At 43.3% G+C, this 26,350-nt stretch overlaps 1 protein-coding gene across 2 annotated transcripts in view; it reads right to left on the reverse strand.

Annotated features, from left to right (window-relative positions):
- KYNU (kynureninase) overlaps positions 1-13,928 on the reverse strand; it is a 122,928-nt gene extending 109,000 nt beyond the window's left edge. For both annotated transcript variants that reach the window (XM_063116586.1, XM_063116585.1), the window contains exons 1-2: positions 13,887-13,928; positions 9,593-9,784 (exon numbers count right to left, since the gene is read on the reverse strand). In XM_063116586.1, coding sequence (XP_062972656.1) covers positions 9,593-9,761 — 169 coding nt within the window. In that variant the 5' untranslated portion in view covers positions 9,762-9,784; positions 13,887-13,928. The remainder of the gene's footprint in view (positions 1-9,592; positions 9,785-13,886) is intronic.
- Between the last annotated feature and the right edge of the window lie 12,422 nt (positions 13,929-26,350).

The following is a 26,350-nucleotide window of genomic DNA, read 5'->3' on the forward strand; positions in this document are numbered from 1 at the left end:
CTATTTTAATTTTGGAACTACATTTTCTACATGTTTTTTTCCAAATTACACTGTTGTCCACACTGGGGCTTTTCTCCAAATACCATCCCCACGTCCACATTCAGTCCCAAGGAAACTCCCACAAAACTTGCTATTTTGTATCTTTTGGACTGGTCTTAATAATAAAGAACTTATCCTGTCAGTGTTTTGGGGTTTTAAAATTCTAATGGATCAAGAGGGCTGCAAACATTTTATAAACAGACCAATTCACTTTAAAGCTTTATATTCTGGTCTTTGCCATTGCAAAATCATGAACTGCATAAATAAGAGAACTAATTTGAGGGATGTATTTATTTGTGGCATTTATATACTGTGAATATAGAAAAATCCACAAGTGGTTCAGAATATTAAAGTACATTTAGATACAATACTGAAAACACAACATAAAAACTGCAATATTAAATAAACATGGCAAAAACTATTTAGGAGCAGCAAAACAGAGCAGCATGATTTAGGACAGGCAAGGAAAGCCTGGGTGAAATTTTTAGGAGGCATTTGAAAGATGCCACATTTTCTGCCTCCTGAACTGCATTGGAGAGAGGTTTCCAGAGGGTGAGAAGGCCTGCCATCCAAGTTCTTCATGGTGATGTTCCGTTCACTTTGGAATGACAGGCAAGGCCTCTCTCTTGCAAGTTTGCACTCAATAGACAAAACCTACAGGGTGAGGGTGGTGGCTTAACTAGTCTCACCCCACAGTAGAATGGCTACAGTTTTTGATTTGATGAACACAAGCATGGTGAACACTAGCATCCTTTCAATTTCTGCCACAGTCATGGGCAGCGTGTAAAAATATCCATAGTGTTGCTGTTTTTGTAAATCTCAGTTAATATTCTTTTCCAAATGTAGGTTTTTTTTCTCAGATATTACATAAAGAAAATTCTCAGAAAGTTCTTCAGGATATTTGTGAAGTAGACATTTACTCATATATAATAGGGGCCTGTAATTCCTACAAGCAGCACTGGCTCCCATTGTCCTTTGGATCAATGGCCCTGTTTATTATTATTATCTGGCTTTGTACCACACGCCAGTTGTCCCTCCCTCCTGCCTATGCTGAAACTCTGAGGCTGATAACTCTTGAGAGAGAGCATGACACATAGGGAATCACAATTGTGACAGCAGCATGAGAGCTCATGGGGCAAACGCCGGCCATGGTTTTGAGTAATTGGACCTTTTATACCTGTAATTTTGCATAAATGGCTCTATTTATGGTTGCCATTGATGCAAAACGTGAGCAGCAAGCAAGGTCAGGTGGCTGGCAGGTATCTGGCAAGCAGTGTGTGAGGCAGGCAAAGGTGAGTTCCCCATCTCTAGATGACACCATTTAGGATTAAATCCATATTAATCTAATTAAGTTATCATGTAGTCCTGAGAAAACCAATAACTACTTATTTCAAAAGAGCCATTCTGATTATTTATTAACAATATTTATATACCACTTCTCATTTGAAACAATGCCTGAAATGGTTTACAAAGGAATCAAAACAAGCAAAAACAAAACCACTCACACACAATTTTTTATACCACTAACTGAGGTCCCACACTCTTTGAGCAGTCACCATTTTCATGGCAGCTGCTTTGTATGAACTGTTCCTATCTGGCCATTTATATTGATTGTCACATGGATGTAAAGTAACACGTAGTAGAATGTGAGAGAAACTCCAAAGCAGCAATCTATGGCAGCTACAGTGTAGGTGAAATTGCATAGAAGCACATAACATGTAGACGGCCTAAGGCTGTCCCTGAGATAGAACTTTGCAGACATTACTGCACTGAATAGTTATGCAAAAAATTAACTGTGTAAGTAGTGTAGCATATGTGATAATGTGCGCAAATGTCAGTTTCATTTGACAGCTGTCAAAGGAGCTGCCAAAGGTTGCCATGGTTATTGCAAATGTGAGGGAAAGGGGGAGTGGAGTGTATATCTCTTTGAAAAAGAGTCTCTCCTTGTCGTAATGCTATATTCAGCCTATATACAGTCTCCTCTTGTCAGTTAACTTGCACATTTGACAGCCGAAACCTACAAGGTATAGTACAAGGCAAGCCTATCTTGGAAAGTTGGAGTTGTGCATTCATGCAACTCCAAAAATCAAACAACAACATTAAAAAAAAAAAGAATACAGGAACATTTGCACACATCACCAGAGCCAAAAAATAATTTAAAAAATAGCCCCCACTTTGCACGTTTCCCCAAAAAGTTTTGAAAAAACTGCTAGTGAGAGGAAGTGAAAGCTCCTCCAAAGTGCCCCACCCATGGAAGGGTGTTACTCACTCATGGGCAAGATCACTCAGTAAGAGATGCAGGGGTTTCTGCTAGGGCTGTGCTCTGCTTCGCTTCGGAGCATAGAAGCAATAGCGAGGCGGCCTGATTCGCCTCTGACAAAGGCAAAGCAGGTCGGGGTGCTGCAGATCGAGGCGAAGAGGATCGAGACCAAGTGGATCCTTCGCCTTGATCCGGAGCTCCGAAAAAAAGGTAAGTGGGGGCTTACCTGGCGCTGCTGCAGTCCGTGTGGCGACGGCGGCAGAGCCAGGTAAGGGGGCAGGGGGAAGAGTCTTACCTGCCCTTCTGCTTTGAGCCTCGGGCTCAGTTGAAGCCACTGCTGGAACATGACAGACTTAGGTAAGTCCCTTCCCCCCTGCCCCATTACCTGGCTCCACCGCCATCGCCGCACAGACTGCGGTGGCGCCAGGTAAGGCCCCCCTCCCTCCTCCCCCTTTACCTGCATCCATCGCGTTCCGGCAGCGGCTTCAACTGAGCCTGAGGACTCAAACCGGAAGACCAGGCCGCGGCAGCCTAGTGTTCCAGTTTGAGTCCTCAGGCTCAGTTAAAGCAGCTGCTGGACCGCGATGGACACAGGTAAGGGGGGAGGAGGGAGGGGGGCCTTACCTGGCGCCACCACTGCTGCTGCTGCCGCCACTACAGAGCTCCGATTCAGATCTGGAGCGTCTCAGCAGAGCGGAGCGGACCATAGGCGGATCGACGCAGGGTGGAGTGGACCCGATCCAGAATTTGTGGCCCGGGAGCGGATCGGGGGGTCCGTGCACAGCCCTAGTTTCTGCTGCTTTTGCCAAGTGGCCTGCCAATGCCCACAACCCATGATGGAGTGATCAAGGAGGCAGGAGGGGAAGAACAACACACAGGCCCTTTCTACACCTAAGGATTATCCCAGGAAAATGGAGGGATCATCCCTGCCTGCTCTCAGGATCCCCTGTGTGTCATTTGCATGCACAGGGATGATCCTGGGACGATCCCTGGAAAAAAGGCAGGTGTAGAAATGGCCACAGTGAGCCTGATTGCCTGTCAGGCTCACCATGGGTTGTTTGGATGACAACCCACACTGTGTGACTTATTTTGCAGAACGGGTTATACTGTCATGTGAACTCAGCCACTGTGTCCCATGCTTCCACTCCCAACATCTACTGAAGAGGTACTTGTTTTGTAATAAGTTATTATCATCTCTTTGTAAGGTGCGCTCTAGTTGTTGCTGATGAAGGCAGGGAGGAAGACACTGCCTTTGCATCCGCCAGACTATTTCACCTGCAATACCTAATACTACCCTGTCTGTCCCACTAAAGTGGTCCCTGCAACATTTATTAATGATCACAAACACAAGGATGAAGGGTGTGAGTTTCTAGCAAGGCTGCTTGCTTAATTATGAAATCAAGACTGTAGAATGTTCATAAAGAAGGAATTATCAATGCATATTTGAGGGCTTTCAACGGAACCCTCCACTCCTCCAATTAGCAGATTGGAGAAATGTCATGTGACATTTGTGTATTATGTATGCTTTTACATTTGCATCAAGTATCTATTCCCAAACTAGACAGACTGCCAAAATCATTAATACGAATTATTTAAAAGATCTTTCAAAGCCAGAATGGAAGTAAGATATTCCAACTGCTATTTATATACCAGTTAGTGAATAATTCTGAAATATAAATGAGAAAACGTCATAAGGTTTGAACAACTCTTTAAAAAGAGATCAAGAGCAATGATTATAAATTCCTTGACTAGATTGACCCTTTGCTCTAAAAGGCATTCACTTTGAAAGCTTTTGTTACCATAAACTTCAATACTTTTAATTATTACATTTAATGGATACTTCGGTTAGGCTCTCCTTTGGAGAAGTTCTTGGAAAAGAACTTGGGGGGTTTCAAATGCAGCTTCAAAGGAAGGTGAGCTTTAAGTGCTCCTGAATTCTTCTCTCAGAGGAGAAGGTTATCAAAGGCTACAAGTCCTGATGGTTATAAGCTACCTCCAGTAACGGAGGCAGTATGCCTATGTACACCAGTTGCTGGGAAGGTGATGTTACACTCTTGCCCCGCATGTGGGTTTCCTGTCAACAGCTAGTTGGCCACTGCATGAACAGGATGCTGGACTAGATGGACTCTTGGGTCACAGCTAGACCGGGCGAAATCCCGAGATGATACCCAGGAACATTCCTGTGCGTCCACATGCCGTGCAGGTGATCCTGGGATCAGGGAGGGATGATGCCTCCCTTGCCCCGGGATCTTGCCCTCCCCTTTGGCCCCAGTTTTTCCGCGGTCCCGAGCTGAGCCCGAGACCACGGAACATGTGGCCAGGTGCTGCAGGTTGACCTGGCTCCGTGCGATTCCTCACACGGAGCTCCGCCCATCAGGAGTAGGATGGGGGGAGTGGGGAAAATAATTTAAATTAAAAAACCCACTTACCTTTAGCGCACAAGCGTTCATGCGCTGCTGCCCCTTAATAATTTTTTTTAATGGTGGGTGCAACGCCTCTCCTGAGGTTGTTGTGCCTTGCGTGTAAACAAAGGAGGGATCTTCCATTAAACACAACGTAAGATCTTCCCTCCTCCGTCGAGGGCTATCAGGTAGGTCTAGCTAAGGCCTTGGTCTGATCCAGCATGGCTTTTTTATAATCTTCTCTGCCTCAGATTAAAAAATGGCATGGAAAAGAATTGTCAGTTTCCCTAATTCACATGGGACATGAGAGCGCACTCTCTTAGCTCAGCAAAGTTTGTCAGGAATCATCCATTCCAGCCTGGCAGAACTGTAGGGATCTCTAAGAATGGGCTGATCTCTTGGAAATCAATCAAACCTGCAGAGCTGTCACTTGCTGTGATAGCCAGATGCTGAAGCACCTGGTCCATGCAGTCCAAGGGTTGGGAGAAAGCGTATGTCCTGCTCTGAACCCAGAAATGGTTGGCACCATGTTACACCCTTAGACTTCACTCCTGCAGTCTCAAAAACCTGCCTGCATTGAATTACATTTCTCTATTACATTGAATGGTGCAGAGTTAGGCTGAGACATGGTTCATTTTTCTGAGCCTTGGATTGGCTCAGAAAAATAATTTGAAATCTCCCTTCCCTTTTTCTTTTCTTTTCTTTTTTTTTTTTTTTTTTTTTTGAAGAAAAAACATTGGATCATTTCCTAGTTAATTCAACGTGAGCTTGGATGAGCTCACTCATCACCTAGGCAATATGTCTCATGAAACAAGAAGGGCTATCACCTGATTACAGAAATCTTAGCCAATTAATAATTAATTAATAATTCCCATCAATTACTTGGTTGATCCATGAACTAACCCACTGTGTGTGTGTGTGTGTGAATAAAACGATAGTTTTAAGTTTTAAGCTCTTCAATTACTCTAATGTTCAGCCAACCACTGAATAGTACTACAGCCCAGAGGGGCGAGGGGCCATGCTAGCAGCAGCCTTGAGTGAGGTGATATGTCCTGGAGCAGTCTGTCCTTAAATTTCAAGCTCCGGGGCAAGGAAATGGGTGTTTTGTTTGATAACAGGAATGGGCTGCTCCTTAACCGGCACCGTTGAGACATCAGGCTTATGGAACCTGTCCAGAGATGCCAGGGTTACACTCACCGTGAGGGCATATGCCCATAACAGTTTGACCCTACTTCTCCCTAAGAGGGAGAAAAGAACATGGGCTGCTATTTTATCAAAGGAGGGGAGTTGCCCCTTATCTGGCACCATTTGATAGTAGTCAAGCAGCCCTTTCAGACATTAGGTGTATGGAACCTGGCTGAAGTGCCATGGTAACACTCATTATAGTTGAGTGATGGTATATGTCCATTGCAGTTGTAACCCTACTTCACCATAGGGGGAATAAATACGGGCTGCTATGTATCAGGAAGGGGCTGCCCCTTATCTGGTAATGATGGCCAAGAAGCCCCTTCAGACATTGGGCCATGAAATTATTTACTGTACATTTAATGTTGATAATTGTGTCCTTTGGCAGAGTGACAGAGGAGACCACAGCCCATGGGGATATGGCGTGGCATCGGGGCCAGCCATAGAGTGATGTGAGCAACTGTTGGCTCCTCATGTGCATACACAGTAAGATGTTCTGGGCCAGTCGTAGAGGATGTGAGCAGCCGCCAGCACACAGCTGGGTCTCGGTCCATCAGCCTCCATCCAGTGGTTGGGGAGTTATGGCTCGTGCTTGGGTGGTCTCCTGCATCTGCTGTTCAGGGTGGCAGGAGAGGCATGCTGTGGGGGTGTCTCCTCCTGAAAGAAGTCATTGGCGAACACAGTATGGTGTTCTGGGACAGCCATAGAGGACGCGAGCAGCTGCTGGCACACAGCTGGGTCTCGGTCCATCAGCCTCCGTCCAGTGGTTGGGGAGGCGCAGCTTGCGCTGGGCAGTCCCTGCATCTGCTGTGAGAGCCAGCTGTGCCAGGGCCACTGAAGGTGTTGGTGTGCACATGGGTTGGGAACATCTCGGCCTTCTGAAGGGAAAGGCCCTAATTTATAAACCAAGAGAGATTTTGAGTTTATCTGGGGCTGGTGGCCTAGCACATGGTTAGTATGGTCTCACATGCTCTGAGACTCCGATGGCATGAGGTTGGAATGCCGGCTGTTTAAATAGAGCAGTGGAAACATTAATAGGGAAATTAGGTGGTTTCTTCAGGATCAACAGGGTTTTCCAATCCCTTATCCCCAGATCTTTACTTCCAGAGGGGATCTTTATAGGGCAGTAGGAGTCCACCTCTCTGATGCAGGGAATGGTATCTTCCTGCAGGATCTGCGTGTGGGCCTGATGGAATTTTCCAAATCAGGTGGGGGTAGGGGGTCAAGGCTGAGGCCTGGCCCCCACCTTTTGGCAAGGTTGTGCGGGAATTTTGGGAAGTCCGGATAGGGATGGTGAGCGCTCTGGCACCTTTATGGTGACTGGCAAGCCAGAGGTCCTGCTCCTCGGGGGCTTTGCAGCTTTCGTGTGAGGATATGGTTTGCCTTTGGGGACCTTCTTGTCTCATCTACTCGGCTGTGCAGCCTGAGTGGAGATGACGCAGGTCAGTCTCACCAAACACACAAGTGTAGTTGAAAAGGGGGATGGGTCACCCAACCCCTGTTTTCAGCTGAGTGGCTCACCCTGATGGGCAGGCTAGTTGTCTGAGGAAATAAGCTTGATTCCCGCATGTTCACGCACAGATCCATGGAGGGGAGAATCTCCATGTGTAAAATAAGATCATCTACAGGGGCCCTTCTCCGTGAGCCCCTGCCAAAGGAAGTGAGGCAGGTGGCTACTAGGAGGAGGGCTTTCTCCGTTGTGGCACCCCGGCTGTGGAATGAGCTCCCCAGAGAGGTCCGCCTGGCGCCTACACTGTACTCCTTTCGTCACCAGCTGAAGACCTTTTTATTCTCCCAGTATTTTAACACTTACTTTTAATTTAAATTTAAATTTTACTGTTTTAACTCTGTATTTTAATTTTATATCAATTTTGCTGCGTGTTTTTTATTCTGGTTGTGCTTTTTATATTGTATTGTGTATTTGTGCTTTTAACCTGTTGATTGTCTTGCTATGATTTTAATTTTTGTGACCCGCCCAGAGAGCTTCGGCTATTGGGCGGTATAGAAATGTAATAAATAAATAAATAAATAAATAAATAAAAATAAGAGGCCCTATTTAATCCCAAGCTCTGGTGTCTGTGTGTTTATTTCTGGGACTTCCTCCTCTGCTCACAATGCATTTAAAAAACAAAAACAAAAACATGCTTCCCAATTAATTAGGAATATTGTTTAATTGATCAAGTTCTTTTTTCAATTTGCATAACAATAAATGGAGTGAGCAATCCTATGTCCCCTAGACAGTGACTGGGGGGACACAGGATTTTTTGGTTTCCTGGCTTTGAGCTTGTAAACAGGGCTCTCAACTGGTGGCCAGCAAACCATGCTCTCTCTCCCCTAGTAGCTGGTGCAGAGAGACCATGGCGGCTACCTCTCCATGCTTGCAGAGATGGAGAAAAGGAGGTGTTCCTAAGGGAGGAGAGGGAAGGAGACGGGGGATGTGGGGTTACAAGGTATCACCAGCCACGCTCAGCCTACTTCCCGAAGCCTCCACTAGATGGACAAAATCATGAAGCGCCTCCTGCCCTGCTCTGGATCCTCATAAGTTAGGGTGGGTAGCAGTGCTGTGTTTCCTATCTGTTAGTATATGATTTCAGGTTGTGTTTGTGCATTTGGTGGAGCTACTGTTTTAAAAAACACTGGGAAAACTCCATTCAGAGTAGAAAGAGAAGTTTCCCAGAATCCCAAGTTACCCGTTTTGCCTATCCCCTCCTCCAACTTTGGGATCATGTGATCATGACCGGGAGTTGACTCTGCCCCTCAGACCTTCGAAAAGGTACCTTTTCCTGCTGTTTTTAACCAATTTTTTCAAAAAATTCTAGCAAGCGAACCGCAGCACACAGAGAGCTGAGAGTAGGCTCAAAATGACCCCCAGCCATGACTCTCTAAGCACAAGAAGTTTCAGAAAGATAGCTTAAAAAACAATACAGTTATCCCCTATTCTTTTCCGCAATACAATCCTATGGGCGAAATTTTTCAAAATGGTGATCGGATTGAGCCGCGAAAAGAGAAGCGCTCCGTGTATGGGTGCTTCTCTTCACCGTGCTTCTACAGGTCCCCGGTCCGCTTCTACTCCGCTTCTGGGCAAGGCAGAGCAGGCCAATTCGCTTCTGATTCTCCGCTTCTAATCGGAGCGGAGCACATCCCTAGTTTTCAGGGCACATCTCATGGGACTGCGCCCTAAACATACACAGCATAAGCATTTAGACTGCCTTTTATATTGCCACAAAACAACCTACATACTCATGTTCCACTTCTACTCATTCAAACTGGGGTTTATGCACGATACCTTCCAACAATTAACAATTCCAACAATTTTATAAAATAGCAGTGCAAAACTTTTATGTATGGCAGAAGCAGTAGTTTCTTTGGGCAATAAGTAACTGGAAGCAAGGCAGCTCAAATCCATTAAGGAGAAACATTCCTGCCTATAATTTTCAATCAGTCTTCATATTGTTCAAAGAGACTGAGTGACAGCATAAGCACCACATAAGTGCTGTATTGTATTCTTTCATTTTATTCAAGATGGGAATGAGAGCATAAAGCATTCAACTTGATGTACTGATTTAGCAATGCAGGAGACCTGCTGTGTTCAGAGATATGGTTGTACGCGATCCATTTATGCTTTAAGTGGCAATGATTCCCACAGCTTTACGATAAACATATGCAAGAAGATGCAAAGTCAACTTGGTATAATTGGAATTCTTACTTTGAGGCAGATCCTTCACTTTGGGGATATGGAAACATTCACGGAAGTGTTTTAGTTCATCTTGTTCATCTAAGTACGAAGCAACTTTCTTATCTTCTGGACTGCACGCTAGCTGTGAGGCAATGGTTTCTATAATGGTCACTGGTGAGCCATGAGATGACAGATCCATTTTCAAGTTATTTATTTCTCAGACTAAAAATGAAAAAGGAAAAAAAATCCATTTAAATTTTATGCCACACATATTGGCTAGCATCTGATGTGAAAATTATAGCTATGTCTGTTGAGTTAGACTACAAGCTTTTAAAAGTGAAATGCTTGGGAGTGTAAGAGAAAAGTAAGAAGTTCTCAATTCCCAGCATTTTTCGAGGCAGCATACTGCTGTAGCCCTAAAGCTATTAGTTTTAAATACTATGCATTCCATATAAAGCTATATCAGCAACTTCTGTGTTCTACCACTGCTCCAGCAGCAGTAACAAATTCTATAGTGTCATTCACACTTGCAGAATCAGAAGGCTGCAGGCAGCATTGTTTTTTCTGCAATCTGTGCTCCTGAAAATAGCAGGTGCTTCGCCACATTTAAACTTGTGTTTCCAAGCCTGTGCAGTCTTTAGACTCCTTTGCTTCTTGATTCACAGAAGCTATTCAAGAGAATGGAACTTTTTAGATTGAGAGGCATGACTGGAAATGGGCAGTCCTGAGCTGTTAACGACTTTTAGCAACTCTGCAAGGGGAAGACTCAATTTTAGGATTCTGGGCAATACAAAACATGAGGTTTAAAACCCAAGCAATGGTTCCCCACATTTCTTCTCAATGACATGATTCAAATTCAGGTCTACTTCAGTATTTATCAGATTGTTTGCATCACTGGAAAACACATCTTGATGAATTGGTGTGTTTCTTACTGTGTGACAGGAAGCAGCAACTCAATGCAAAGTGCAAATGAGATGCCTAGTAGAAGTGAAATACACAATCACATCTTCCAAATTTTTCCTATAGTACGTTTTGTCTTCCCAATCCCCATCTTCACTTGATTCTGTTTTCCCTTACTTGGCCAGAATTCTAGTTGAGCTAAGGTGTGGTGAGTACAAAGCAAAAAATCTGAGCATTCAAATATGTTGCCACCTACAGGCCAACGTAATACATAATAATTTGTCAGTGAGAAAAATGAAACAAAATCAAACCTATTATATAAATCAGTATGAATCGATAGACTCTATAACAATTGTAGGAAGGCTGCTCAATACAGGCCCAGAATTTCGTATGATAGGATACTATCACTTTAAGAAGTTTGGCTTGACACCTTGTGAAAAGATAGGCTTAAACGGCTTGAATGGGAAAAGGACTCAGCAATCTTGTCACAAGGTCATTAGCATTTGGCCACAGATCCAGGAGAGAAATTCAGCAATATAGTACAATCAAAGCACACCAAAACTGAGCACTTCATTATTCGATCAGGCACAATAATTTATTTATTTATTTATTTATTACATTTTTATACCGCCCAATAGCCGAAGCTCTCTGGGCGGTTCACAAAAATTAAAACCACAATAAAACACCCAACAGTTTAAAACACAATAATCAGAATGGAGGGATGAATACACCCCAGGCAGAGAGTCACAGATCTTCAGGATATTGCATAAGTAGTGATCACTGCAGTAGGCAGGCAGCAGTTTCCATTTCCACCCCTCAAGCATTGCAATCTCAGGGAAGTACTGTCTTAATTAGATCTAGCCCATCTTGAGCACGGCTTGCAAATTGGAATCTGCCCCATTGAGACCACTGTTTGCCCTGACCTGAGTCTTTGTCCTATTTTTGGTTTGTTTGGTTTAAGTTGGACCTAGAGATTTTGTAATCCTTGTTAAAACACTGTAACAGGGGCGATAACATGTGGCCCATGGGCCTCATGCAGTCTCTGCCACCCCATTTGACTTTTCTTAACCTCCCAAAATGGCACTTTGAGTGCTCTGTGGCCACTAAAGGGTGCTAAAGGGTTAGATTTCACGAGCTAAATAGAACCCTTTTAGAAGTACAGAGCACTTTGCCACTGAATTTGGGATGCAAACTTGGGATTTTTAAATTTTTTAAAATTTATTTTGCTTAGGGTGACCATATGAAAAGGAGGACAGGGCTCCTGTATCTTTAACAGTTGTATTGAAAAGGGAATTTCAGCAGGTGTCATTTGTATATATGGAGAACCTGGGGAAATTTCCTCTTCATCACAGCAGTTAAAGTCGCAGGTGCCCTGCCCTCTTTTAAATCTGGTCACAGTATAGCTGCAGTATAGCTCCTGCAGCTTTAACTGTTGTGATGAAGAGAAAATTTCACCAGGTTCTCCATATGTATGAGCCTCGTGTGGCGCAGAGCGGTAAAGCAGCAGTTTCTGCAGCTGAAACTCTCCCCATGGCTTGAGTTCGATCCCAGCGGAAGCTGGTTTCAGGCAGCCAGCTCGGGTCGATTCAGCCTTCCATCCTCCCGAGGTCGGTAAAATGAGTACCCAGGTAGCTGGGGGAAAGGTAATATCGGCCAGGGAAGGCAACAGCAAACCACCCAGCTATAAGGCCTGCCAAGAAAATGTCAGTGAAAGCTGGTGTCCCTCCAAGAGTCAGTAATGACTCAGTGCTTGCACGAGAGGTTCCTTCCTTTTCCCCATATATACAAATGACACCTGCTGAAATTCCCTTTTCTATGCAACTGTTAAAGATACAGGAGCACTGTCCTCCTTTTCATATGGTCACCCTAATTTTGCTATTCTATGCCCCCATGGACTGCACAATGACCCACAGAATGTGGCCTATGGAGGTCTAGGTCTAGGGGACAAATGGTTCCTGGATCTCTCAAAGTTGCCCATCCCAGCACTATATTAAAAAAAAAAAACCTGGACAAGGGTCTTTAGTGTTCTGGTGATTCCCACCAGTCCTACTGGCTTTCAAACCCTCACTACTCGGCTGCAATCACTTTGGTTGCATGACAAACCAATACGGAAAGGTATTAGCATGCTCTGGACAAGCCAAGGTTTGCAGGGGGTGATGCAAAAACAGCCCAGTGGTGAGGGAGGGAGGGGGAATGGAATGGCATCTCCTGGAAGACAGCAAGCATGACGAAGAACACTTCAGACTCCCAACATTGTTTGTAGGTCACATCTGGAAGGCGTAACTGGACCCAGAGGGCTTTCTCTGTTTTGACACCCCGACTGTGGAATGCCCTCCCCTTGGAGGCCCGACTGGCGCCAACGCTTATTTTATTCTGGCGCCAACTGAAAACATGGCTTTTTTAACAAAGCTTTTAATGGTTGAATTCACTAGGCACATTGTTTTAACTGTTTTAATAGTTTTACTGCTTTAAAATTATATATTGTTTTAACTTGGTTTATGGTTTAATTTGTTTTTAGCTGTGTATATTTACTGTTTTATACTGTATGCTTTTATCTGTACACCACCCTGAAATCTTATTGATATAGGGTGGGATATAAATGTTTTAAATAAATAAATAAATCATTTCATGGGAGACCCCAAACCCAAATGACTAGATGTTTTCCTCCTAAACTGTAATTATGTACACACAGGCACATCCGTATTGCATTTGGTACACCTGAACAGTGAGTTTCATTTAATCTGGATTCTTAGTTTTATTAAATTTTGATATAAATACAGAGTTAAATGCACAAACCTTAACTATTCAATTTACTACCAGCATTATGAAATAAGATAAAATATCTAAAATGTAAAGCAATCAAAATCTTGTTACAGAATGGATTTCCAGAGGCTAAACTTTGAGTGAAGAATAAGGAAAAGCATTTTACTTGTAGAATAAAAATTAGGCTTATGTCACAAGCCTAAAGTTAAGTGGTTTTAAGTTATTTCATTTCAGTGGGAGATTTAAGCACAAAGTTCATGTTATACCATTACATTCAATGTTAGTATTAAAATGCTTAACTTTAGCTGTTTTACAAACTAGGTCTGGAAAAAATGAAATAAATTAAACTTCCCCTCGCTCAAACTACTGCTGAGCCAAACTCACCAAAGGGACGTTTTTCCTAAACATTGATTTTTCCAGTAATATTATTTTTGTTGAAAACTTAGATGTTTGCGTCCTTCTGAAACTGAAATCCCACCACGTTTTACATGGTTCATGTAAGGAATTTGTCAACAGGGGAAAAATAATTCATTTCAAAAACAAAATTAATGTTTAACCCCATCTTTTGCTTTAAAGATTAGTTTATTTTGCTTTCTCCTTTCAGCCCCATAGTTTCTGTCCAACTTCCTTTCTAATTTTATCAAAGACAGAGTTTTCTTACCTTCAGCTAAGAAGAGATGTCGTTTGTAAAAAATGATGCACGTTTTCCACCAAAGTCCAGTTCATCCCCCGCCCTTCTGTTTGTTTTTTCTTTATTCTCTTGGACTTTGATACCCCACCCACATGGACTCAACAGACTCACCACAAGATTTGGCAATCTCCATTCTTTAACACACCAGATGCAGTCTAAATTAAACAAGCTAGGAAAACCATTATATATTCTATCAACACAAATATCTGTCACACTACACATAAATGCTACTTTAAAAAGCAATATGAAACTATCAAACAGCAATGTCATGGCTTTTGTATCTCCTTGGCATTGCTAACAGGAAACTCTAACTGTCCCCCGCAAAATCCCAGCTCTAAAACCCCCACGTACATTGAGGAAACCAAGAGTAGATTTTCAGGTAACAGGACTTCTGAAGTTGGTTCAGGGTGCAAATCCCAATTTTCTAGACTGGATATGTGCTCAGAGGCACCCTGTTCCTTAATTCTTAGTGTCTGCCTGCCTGCCTGCCTAAACTGCTATTTTGCACCTAGCTCCTGTTGGTGGACTTCAGGGCTGTAGTAAAAACAAAGTAGATCCCACAAGCCTGAAGTCTGACCACCACTGTGGTCCTTGTTCCTTATTTACTAAGCTTGGCTATATGAAGGCTAAAGGAGCCTTATGTGAATTCCTGTTCAGGTGCCACTTTATTTGAACATCTAGTGAAGAAGGAACAAAGTGTTGCATATGTTTATAATCCTGAAGAAGCACTATTTAGCGAAACAGAAGTATGCACCAGACTGCTGTTGAAATTTGAAACATCCATGCTGTAAAGGAAGAACGCCCAGCAAACTGCACGGACCCTTGGTTTGGACACTCAAAGCTCACACAGAATGAGGTTTAAGACCATTTATTCAGGATAAGGGTAGGAAATACATGGGATTCAGCAGAATAAAACTTAGTTACATGCATAAAGTACCAGAACCCAGAGTTAGCAAGCTAAAATCTAAAACTACAGATCATACGTCACCCAGACCAGACTCAGCCGACTCTTCTTCTTTATACTATCCTTTTCACTCCATTCCCCCCTCCCTTCAGCTTTGATGCAAGGAGTTACTTCACACTTCAGCCCGGGATGGCTAATCACTCAAGGCCACAAGACAGTTACAATCGGATGGCTCCGTCTTCTCCCCCTCACGCAGCTGGTCTGGATCTTATCTCCCCTCCTATAGAACCATAAAAACCATAAAATTCATGCATTAAAAAACATGCCAGTCCCAAGATCCACTTAACCCTTACACATGCTAAATATAATTCTACAGAGGAATTCAAACTGATATGAATGTAATATAAGCTGTATACTCTGTAATATTTAAACCAATAATTTCATGTTTGGAAAGTCTACATACTGTGGGTATTGAAACCAATAATTATCATTTAAAAACGTTGTATACTGTGAAAATTGTTATTATTTATATTTACATATACTATATTACTAGAAGCATATATATGGAATTATTGGGCTAAAGAAATCAATATATGAATACGCTTAGTATCATAAAGTAGTGGGTTTTGAATTTTTATTGTGGTTGGAGGCTGGATACCCTCGTTTATTTCTACAATATTTAGACACCTATATATACAGCCACTATTGGCAAGGAAAACAAAGAAAACCAGGCATGAGATACTACTGTATTTGCTATGTGATCAGCACATACCACATTCAGAACTGCAACATTTATATACTTGCCTTGAAAGCACACTAAAAATTAGGGGTGTGCATGGACCCCCCGCTCCGCTTCACTTCCAGATCCGCGATTTTCGGATTGGGCCGCTTCACCCCGCCCCTGCTCCGCCCATTTCCACTCCGCTCCACTCGGAGCTCCAGATCCAGATCGGAGCTCTGTTTTCCCCCCCCATAGGCTTGCATTGAAAGCTAAAAAAGTAAACAACTTTTTTTCTGTTCAAGTTAGAAACCTCACGTTTGGCACCATGACACCTCATGGACGTATACACATGCATGCCAAGTTTCAAGGCAATCCCATCATCCCCTGATTTTTGGGGAATTTATGAAAATCGGGCACCCCATTCAGACCCCTTTCCATAGCTCCGTCAATTTGCACGTTAGAAACCTCAAACTCACCACCATGACAGCTTATCTATGTGTCCACATGGACACCCAGACTCAAGGCAGTCCCATCATCCCCTGATTTTTGGCGGGGCTCTAACCTCTAACGCACCACCCATAACCCTAAGTCACACCTCTCGATAGCTCCGTCAATTTGCACGTTAGAAATCTCAAACTCGGCACCATGATAGCTTATCCACGTGTCCACATGGACGCCAAGTTTCAAGGAAATCCCATCATCCCCTGATTTTTGGGGAATTTATGAAAATCGGGCACCCCATTCACACCCCTTTCGATAGCTCCGTCAATTTGCACGTTAAAAAAACCCCTCAAACTCACCACCATGACAGCTTATCCAGGGATACATACCCCGCACGCCGAGACTCAAGGCAGTCCCATCATCCCCTGTTTTTTGGCAGGGCTTAAACCTGCAGACATCTCAATGGGGCCATTTCAAAGGAAATCCCAACATGCCATGAACTGGGGAGTAGAGATAAACCTATGAAATCTTCTTCCACACTTGAAAAATGGATTTGGAACTTCCAAAACTCCAAGTGAGCGCAGGAAGGACTTCTCCCCTGAGTCAAAGCCAGACACACACAACATCCCTGCAAGGCGGGCAGGGGAGGAGAGAGGGAAGGCAGGCAGGCAGGCAGCAGACATTTCTGGGGGCATAAGGAAGTGAGCCAAGGATAAGCCAGTAATGCATATAAAATGGAATAAATAAATAAATAAATAAATAAATAAATGAAGGAGGGGTAGAATTAAAAGCAGCAGTGTTGCTGAATAAACAACAAGAACTTTTTAAAAAAGGCTATATCTGTCTTTTACCAGCAATAGGGGGACGTGCCCAGGGGAGGGGGAAGCAGCAGCTGCCAATTTGACTGGTGGTCAACCAGTCTTTTAAGAAGCAAGGCTGTCAGTTCAACTCATGAAAGCCATTGCTTCACCACAACAGAAAAGTGGAACTGTCACTTCAACTCATGATAGGCATTGCTCCACTGGGTTACTCTCTTTGGAAGGCTCTGATGGCCTTCCAAGTACAGGAGAGAGTGGGGGCATGTCCACAATGAGATGCCCTAGGGGAGCTCATCCCCTTGCACCACATCTTTTCAGTTATTCCCCAAAGTTAGGGTGGGTAGCAGTGCTCTCTTATTATTGGCTTAGTATATGATTTCAGGTTGTGTTTGTGCATTTGGTGGGGCTACTGTTTTAAAAAAACACTGGGAAAAGTCCGTTCAGACTAAGAAAGAGAAGTTCCCAGAATCCCAAGTTACCCGTTTTGCCTATCCCCTCCTCCAACTTTGGGATCATGTGATCATGACCGGGAGTTGACTCTGCCCCTCAGCAATCGAAAAGGTAATCTTTTTTCCAACTTTACCCTACTTTTTTAAAAATTCTAGCACGCGACCCGCACCACACAGAGAGCTGAGAGTAGTCCCAAAATGACCCCCATCCACGACTCTCTGAGCACAAGAATTTTCAGAACGATAGCTTAAAAAACAACCCAGTTATCCCCGATTCTTTTCCGCAATGCAATCCTATGGGCGAAAACCGCCGTTTGACCCACGCTGTCCCTGTTTGTAATGTTTGTTTACCCGATTTTTTAAAAAATATAGCACGCGACCCACACGACGCAGAGAGGTGAGAGTAGTCTCAAAATGACCCCCATCCACGACTGTCTAAGCACAAGAATTTTCAGAACGATAGCTTCAAAAACAACCCAGTTATCTATGGGCGAAATGTTTCAAGATTGCGATCGGAGCGGTCCGCCTGAAAGAGGAGCTCCGAAAAATGGGCGCTTCTCTTCGCCTTGCTTCTAGGGGTCCGCGGTCCGCTTCTACTCCGCCTCTGGGCAAGGCGGAGCAGGCCAATTCGCTCCTGCTTCTGCGCTTCTAATCGGAGCGGAGCACATGCCTACTAAAAATAATGGGATTGTAGTGGAATTGTTCCGTTTGGCTTAGCAAGTCCCCTGCTGGAGAAGGGGAGTCTGACTCAGCCAGCCCAGACACACGCCCCTTCCCTGCCACTTGTTAACCCTTTACAGTCTAGGTTCTCAAGGAAACCACGCCACACTCCAGAATAGGGACCAAATGCTTTTACGCTTTACACACAAACTTTCATAAGGGTCCACACATTAAGGTTAAGGGGAAGAACACGGACAAAGGAAAATCACACATAAGACAGCAGGGACTGACACTTCACCCTTCCCTTTCACACGCTCAAGCTTAACAGAATTCACACTCAGTCCCCTCTTAACCACCCCCACCAGCCGTAACTCTGGCAAGGTCCCTTGCCCCCAAACTGTACCCAAACCTATTCTAAAACAAACCAAACACTTAACTCTGAGACTCAACCTTTGTTGCTCACCCCGACTTGGCTTTACGCCACTCGAGCTAAACTCCTTCCCTCAGCATCTGTGTGGGGCTTCTGCCATCCAGCCAGTCCAGCCTGGATGCTTTGACTCACCACACACACACTGGACTCCTAACACCCACAGGTAAGAGGCTGGACCCTTAGGTGCCTAAGCCTTTTATCCCTTTCTGGAACCCCCTTGTCACCAGACCCACCCTGACCAATAGAAACCCCATAGCAACCCACACTTCTCCCAAAGGGAGGGGGAATGCTCCCAGACATTGCACAGCTGCAACCTGTTACTCCCCCTGGTACCAGCTTGGGGAGGCGTTACCAGATGCCAGGCACTTCTCGCCCAGCGCGGCCTTGGCATTTCACTTGCTACTCCCTTTTCAGACACAAAGAAACCCCTCTCCCTCTCCTTGGGATGAAGCAAAAGATGTTCTCTTAAAGGAACCATGGGCTCAGCCCATGACAGGGATCAAAGTCTTGGTCTTATCTATAAAGCTTCATCCCTGTTTCCCTCAAATTATCCCCTACAGCGCTAAGCTGGCATTATTGTTGTTGTTGTTGTTGTTGTTGCTAAATCACACCCTGCATGGCAGCACTCCTAAGATCCTTTGCAAAGGGTTTAAGGGGGAAATGTAAAAAAAAAAATCATAAAAAATCAATGGATGACCCAATCTGATTCAAATTTGGTATGCTTAAAGCTCTCCTTAATATGTATTACTGTGCCAATTTTGATGTCTTTATCTTTAAAGCTTACTCAGATGTAAGCATTTGTTTAAATTTTCTTTAAACATATCAAATCCTGCTCCTGCGCCCCAGTGGCCACTCAGAAAACAACAAATGATTCACTTGAAAACTACTAGCAAAATACCTTGATTCTTTTCCCTTCATGGCACAATTAAAGCAGGATGCTTGGGAGTATTTCACAGTCAAAACAGATTATAAACTGGAAAACTTCAGAGTACTTCACAATAAAAGCATATTATAAACTGGAAAACTTTGGAGTTCTTTGCACACAATTGCACAGTATAACGCTGGTGTGATAAAGCTCATAATGTCTACAAGCTGGGAACTTTGCCCTCTGTATTCTACTGTCTAGGTATAATCAGATTGTTTTTATTTTTATATCTATATTTTAATAATTATTTTAATTTGAATGTAGAATTTAACAGATTGTTGCTATTGCATGATTTGATTAAAAAGCATCAGTCTCTCAGCTGGATTTTACTAGAACTAGATTCCCTTAAAAGTAAGTTTGCTTATTCCTCTAACTTGAGACCAAGATACTCTCTCTCATACCACCCTCCCCACAATGAACTTTGCTCTTGCTCTGGGACATAAGACTACTGACATATATAACATGTAACTAGTGAAGTTACATTGACTTTTTGGAATTTTGTGTGCGTGATTGTTGAAAACGGTATATGTAATGAGTCGTGGGCCCCAACAGTTGCCAGTACCATTATAAAGCAGTAGTGTAGATCCTGCCTAGGTTTTGAGCAAGAAACTCTCCAAGCAGCTGGTCAGACTCATGTGTCAGAAGGTTCATCCTGAATGGTAGCAGCCTATCAGTAATTCTTGGAGGTGGGGGTTGTCAAGAAAAGCTATTTTCCCTCCCAGTCCATAACATACCCCACCTCTGATTAGCTCATGCAATATAGGCTTTATTGCTTATAATCCCTGCTTTCCTTCTGTAAGGAACCAAAAAGAAATTCCGAGTATGGCTGACATATTCCATTTACTGCATATTGGCAACTTTGTTGCTTACATTGAATCTTCTCCACTTCCACCAAGAGAGAGTCTCTTGACCTGGTTTTGTCATACTTCTTGTACCTTTTAAACCCAACTTTAGTTTTTCAGGATGCCTAGCTTGTTTCTTCTCTGCCTTACTGATCCCTATCCCCTTTCTTCCTAATGAGGACCCTTCCTTCTAAATTTATAGAACAGCACACGTTAGCTTTTGTGAAATCACAACTGTCACTTTCATAACCATGCTGAGTTCTGGAATTTTCTTGCTTGCTTTTTCTTCCCTATTTTTATTTCATCTGAGATTTGGAGCACACATCCCTTTGCTATATGCAGTTGTTCTCCATTGTATGACCTGTTGCTCACCTCTTCTTTCAGTCTTAATGTTTCTGTACCAACTAGTTCAGTCTCTTTTCAGTCTTTTAAGCTACTGCTAAGCTACATTCTCCTAGTACAATAGACCAGAGTGGTAGAAATAAGTACATCTTAACATGGAGCCATATTTCTGTTAGCAGTTGGATGTCAAAGGAATATAAAAAGCTGCCTTATACCAAGTCTGACTATTGGTCCATCTTGCCCTACATGGCTTAGAACCCAGTTACCTTCTGGAGTGTCTTCTCCCTTGCCTCTGCCTGGATATCAAAATCGCATGGGGATGCCCTCTTCCTGGTGCCACATTAGCCTGGAGTTTCATACGTGGCGAGCTGAGAGAGGGCATTCTCTATACAGGCACCGAAACCTATTTAGGAACCATTTTGGGCTCTTTGTGAGGAAGGGTTAGATATAAACCAAAGAACAACAACAATAACATATTTAATATGAGAAAAGCACAGCTCGTTAATTAATGTAATGTACATTTTCTGAAGCAGTGTTGGGGAGGGGGGAGATTCCTGAGAGATCCTCAGTGGTGTGGACTTTTCAAAATATTTCCAATGCCTTATATCTCAAAGGTGTTTTTTTCCAGTAGCCCAAAGTGGGTGAATCAAAACGTTAGCGCTGGGGTGGATGGGAATCAGTAACACACACTTATCTTCCTCAGGATAGTCACCTGAAAAAAGAAAAGTGTATTACAACTTTGAAAGTGCCATTTTTACTGGTATTATATCCATTTATTATGTTACTAATTAAGACTGCAATCCTATTACCTAAAGAACAAGACCCACTAAATTCAGTAGGGCTTACTTCTGAATAAGCACACATAGGGGTGCACTATAAATGTATGACACAGCTTATTTTTAGAAATGGGAAAATATAGCATTGGAAAATTTCCTGTGGAGAATTTCCCATCCCACATCATTGGTGATCAGTGAAGTGCTAGAAAATACACATTTAGTTTAGTCTGAATCACTATTGGGTGGATGGATGGATGCCGATTAGAAAGCAAATAGAACAGACCTAGATTAACTCTCCTCAGCATTTGACTTAGCCAATAGTGTCCTGATATCTTCCCCATTTGAACAACAGTTGAGTCAGTTTTCAAGGGCCCTTTATTAGTATTCCCTGAGGCACTTCTAGAATATTTTTAAGCCAATTGCAATTGTCTCACTTGCAGAGAGAACAAACCTATCAGTTTCTGGTGAGTTGCTTCAAGGAAGGTTACAGGTCTCCATAGGGACTGTCTGTGATCTTTAGAAAGTGCATTTCCCTCTAGCAAGTCATAAACACTCAGGAGAATTGCTAAATGTCACTCAACCTATTACTGAACATTGTGATGTTGCACTTGTCTTTTTGCTTGCATTATGGTGCAATCTCCTTTTAAGTACATTAAAAAATCTTCTTTGCATGCAAAAAGTGGATTGAGTCAGCTGTGTAGAATACCATGTTACTTTACCTAGCCTAGAGAAAATAACGTTTTAAATAATCTATATAAGGTATATTATTTTTTATGCCACAGGGTGGATCACAATTAAATGACCATCTATTTGCTGCTTTAATGGAAGCCCTTGACATGTCCTTTATGTACTAGTTTCTTAGAAACATGACTTTGCTGAACTATTTCATTCCTATGTTCAGAGGCTTTAGGAACATAGGAACCTGCCTTATACTGAGTCAGATCTTTGGTCCATCTAGCCAAGTACTGTCAGTGCTGACTGGCAGCTGTTCTCCAGGCTTTCAGGGAGAATTCTTTCCTTAGCCCTACCCGGAGATATCAGCGATTGAACCTGGGACTTTCTGTATGTGTTCTAACACTGAGCTAAGCCCCCTGAGGTTGGTGACACCCTATGTACATGGAAAAGAGGCAGTTAAGTTTGAGAGATTACACATTTTTTAAAAAAACCCACACACAGACATGTAGGTCAACCCTTCAAGGGCTGTATCACTTGACTGTATATAAAGGATTGCACGGCTGTTAGTTCCCTCACATTGAAACATGTTAGGGAACTTTCTTGCATGTAGAAAACTAGCATAAGAGGGTGAGGCCAGACCATACATTTTGCCCTTGATTTCCTGGTTTTAAGTGTATTAAAAGATACAATACCTCAGTTTGCTCCCAGCCCCAGTAGTGGTGGCCCAGACCACCCAGGCGGCGGACACCAGCGGCGGCCCAGGCCAGGTGGCAAAAGAGGACAGCGGCTGCTGCTAATGATGGTGATGCTGATAATGGTGCTGATAATGATAATGGATGCTGCTGCTGATAATGATAATGGATGCTGCTGCTGATAATGATAATGATGGTGATGCTGATACACAAATATAATGTTGTGTAAATGGCGGCCATAAATGGGCCATCTACACAACATTATGACCCCCTATTTACACAACATTAACTTCATGGAAAAACACAAACCACCATTTTGCAGAGACTTGAGGGCTTGCTGAGGGGACAAGTGGCTGCCCATCGGGTGACCCCTGACTGCACTGTGGCTCGCACCATGTGCTGAATAGGGAAGGCCTGTGGGCAGGGGACTGTGGAGCAGGGGGCAAAGCACACATGAGTAAGTTCACACATCCCTAGGAACTGACCTTGGGGTCATCTAATCCAACTCAGTGCTCAATTCAGGATGCAGCTACAGCATCTTTAAGAGATGGCCGTGGAGCCTCTATTTAAATACCACCTCTTGAGGCAGACAGTTCCACTATCAAACAGCTCTCATCTTTAGAAACTGATTCCTAATATGCAGCGGAATTATCCTTCCTTGCTGTTTCCACCCATTGGTTCTAGTCCTTTGTTCTGGAGCAACAGAGAACAAGCCTGCTCATCCACCTTCTGCATGACAGCCCCTCAGGTATTGAAGACTGCTCTCATGTCTTAATCTTCTCTACTTCAGGCCAAACATGCTCAGCTCTGTCAACCGTTCATCATTGTCCTTAGTTTCCAGACCCGTCATCATCACAGACCCCCACCACAAGTTTCAGCCACTACATGGAGGCTGCTTGAAATAGCCTCGGTATGGCAGCTGCTCCATGAGGTGCCAATAATGTGGAAAAATTCTCCATGGGATAGCAATCCTCCATGCAGTGAGCGTCTGTAAACATTACGGCACCAAAACCATGTATCAGCTATTTGTAGCTTTGGATAGCTGTGTTTTGGGAGGGCAGGGGCTTACTATTATAGAGTCAACCACATACTTAAGCCTCAGGTCTTCCCACAAGCCCTCCGACAGCCTGTTCCCATATGTGGTTTTTGCTTCCCTGCTCTGCGTGTTTGCTTTCCAGCCAGCACTGTCGTGCCTTCTTCCCAAGAGCGGAGGGAAGAGGACGATGTCCCGTAGCATAGCACACTGTCAATGATAATTATATACTTTGTCCCAGAAAATCAGGACATGAATCCATAATAGACTTGTTAATTCATTTTCCAGTGTTGCTAGAGCTGGCTGTTAGATTCATCACAGCCATTTCTATTTATAAGTTTCATTTTGTATGTGTGCAATGAAAACAAGAACATCTCCTTCTTCCTCTCCTGTTCTCCGCCAATCCTGCATGCATACCTCTATTGGCCATGGTTAGCCCATTTTGTAACATGGGTACCAATGTGTCATTGTTTTTAAATCCCCTGCAACTCTGTTTTTAAATCCCCTGTGTGATTTAGCCATCTCATCTGTGCTTGCAGCTCGGAGGGCTAGTCGTGTCAGATATGTACACAGCCATCAGTGTTCAAAATCTTGAGATCAACTTGGCAGAAAAAAATGCCATCTTAAACAAGTCAAAGGATTATGATTTCCAGACTCAACTACTCTTTGTTCCTGAAATGAATGGGGCTTCTTTGCCTGGCCCTTTGGAATCCTACCTACCTTTCTGTCAGATGGCTCAATCAATATTCCTGAAGATTTGACTAATTATGTTAATCTGATCTTACCAACGTCTCCTTGAGTCCCCATCTCCATTCGATCTGCATGCCAATAGTTAACTGGAACATTTCAAATAAATTCTAGCCCCAATAAAAGGTTTTTCTTACATAACAGAGAAATAGGGCTACCTAATTCGGTTTTGTCTAGTTCCCAGTTTATACCAAAATCTATGTTAGTCAGACCATGTGTCCCTAAAGCCCAGCATTGTCAACACTGACTGGCAGCAGTTCTCCAGGGTTTCAGCTAGCAGACTTTCCAGCCCCACCTGGACATGCTGGGGATTGAAGCATGGATCTTCTGCATGCAAAGCAGGCGCTTTACCACCGAGCCAGGGCCCCTCCCTGAATTATGGAATTAGGGTAATATCATTATTAAGCCAACTCAGAGGTCACAAAAAATGTGCAAGCTTTTGAGATCTCCAGATTTCTTCATCAGGCACAAGGCCCCTGTCTTTACAGCAGTGCTTTGGTGACACGAGGCACCTTGCTCCCATACTTGTGTTCCTTCCCAGCGTCTGCACAGGAAAGAATGCAAGTGTGAACTTTCCCGGTCTTTAAAAGTTTTAAAAGAATAAAATGGTGGGGGAGGAGAGGCACGGGGCCATTCCTCCCCCTTTTTTATTTTATTGTCTGTATCTGCGCAGCTGCATGGATACAGATAATAAAAAAAATAAAAATGGGGAAAGAATGAGGCAGCCAGAGGAAGACGTGAGGGGGCAGGGACTCGGGGTGAAACACCTCCCCTTCCTCTGGCTGCCTGTTTGTCCCCCATTTTTTTAAAAAAACATTACCTGTATCTGTGCAGCTGCCCAGAGACAGATAATAAAATTTTAAAAGCGGAGGAGGAAAGGTCCTGTTCCTCTCCTCCCCCCATTGGTTTTTGTTTTTGTTTTTACTTTTAAAGGTGCACCATGGGCTCCGCTGCTAAAAAAAGTCAGGATAAGTGCCCAACTTTTCTGGAGCGGAGTTTCCAGGGTTTGCCCCCGAATGGCTTCGCAATGGCGGCTGCGTCATGTCGATGACGTGCCGCTACTGCGAATCCACCCTGGGGCAAACCCTTCATGTAGACACGTCCAAGGTTGTGTGTGGGGAGGAAGAAAACAAAAAAGAGCTGACTTGATGCTGAACTCATGAAGTCTGCATGGTCATACACTGAAGATGAAATGTGGAAGAAGGTTGCATACATTCAAATTCGTTACACGTGATGTAATAGTTTGAGGTTGCACCTGGGACTGACAGGGTAAACAAACAAACAAATGGTTGATCTCTCGTTTTTGAAAATATAAAATCCAGCTGTTCCTTGGAACTGAATTATTGTTCTCAGCAGACTGTTTGTGCCTTTACTCAGCTGGAGTGGAAGAAAGATCCTTGCTTTCGAACATCGTCTCAGTAAAATCTTTGCAACTTTAGGATTAGAGCCTGACTTAAAGCATTACATATCTGAAGCTATATCGGTACCCTAGATATTTAGGTTATAAACCTGAAGGCAGGGTGTAGTCTCTTTGAATTTATTGTACATAGTCCTGCTGGTGCTAAATAAACAAAAACACATTTTGTGTTTTGGCTTTCTTCCCACTCCGTTTTCCTAAATAAATCATGCTTTTCTTTAATAGGGCTTTGCTTTTGTCTAGATGTGGAAAAGTAGCTTGAAATGCTAGTTAAAAACACATCTGTCTTGATTTAGTACAGTTCAGTAGTTTTGAAAGGTACCTCAAGTTAAAAAAAGTGTTCATAGACCGACCTCAAGCCTACTTCTAACAGACGCAGAGCAAAAGGCATGACTATCTTCTCTTGTTCATTCTAACTTGACTACAGAAGCTGAGAATGTATTTGCATATCTAGTTAAAAGTGGCTATGAGCTCTCAGACTAAGAAAGGCTTCAACTCCTGCCACAGAGAGGGAAATATTGAAGTGGTATCAAAAATGTATTTATTTACAATATTTATATAC

This window comes from Elgaria multicarinata, chromosome 2 (assembly GCF_023053635.1).
Source record: "Elgaria multicarinata webbii isolate HBS135686 ecotype San Diego chromosome 2, rElgMul1.1.pri, whole genome shotgun sequence".
NCBI lineage: Eukaryota > Metazoa > Chordata > Lepidosauria > Squamata > Anguidae > Elgaria > Elgaria multicarinata.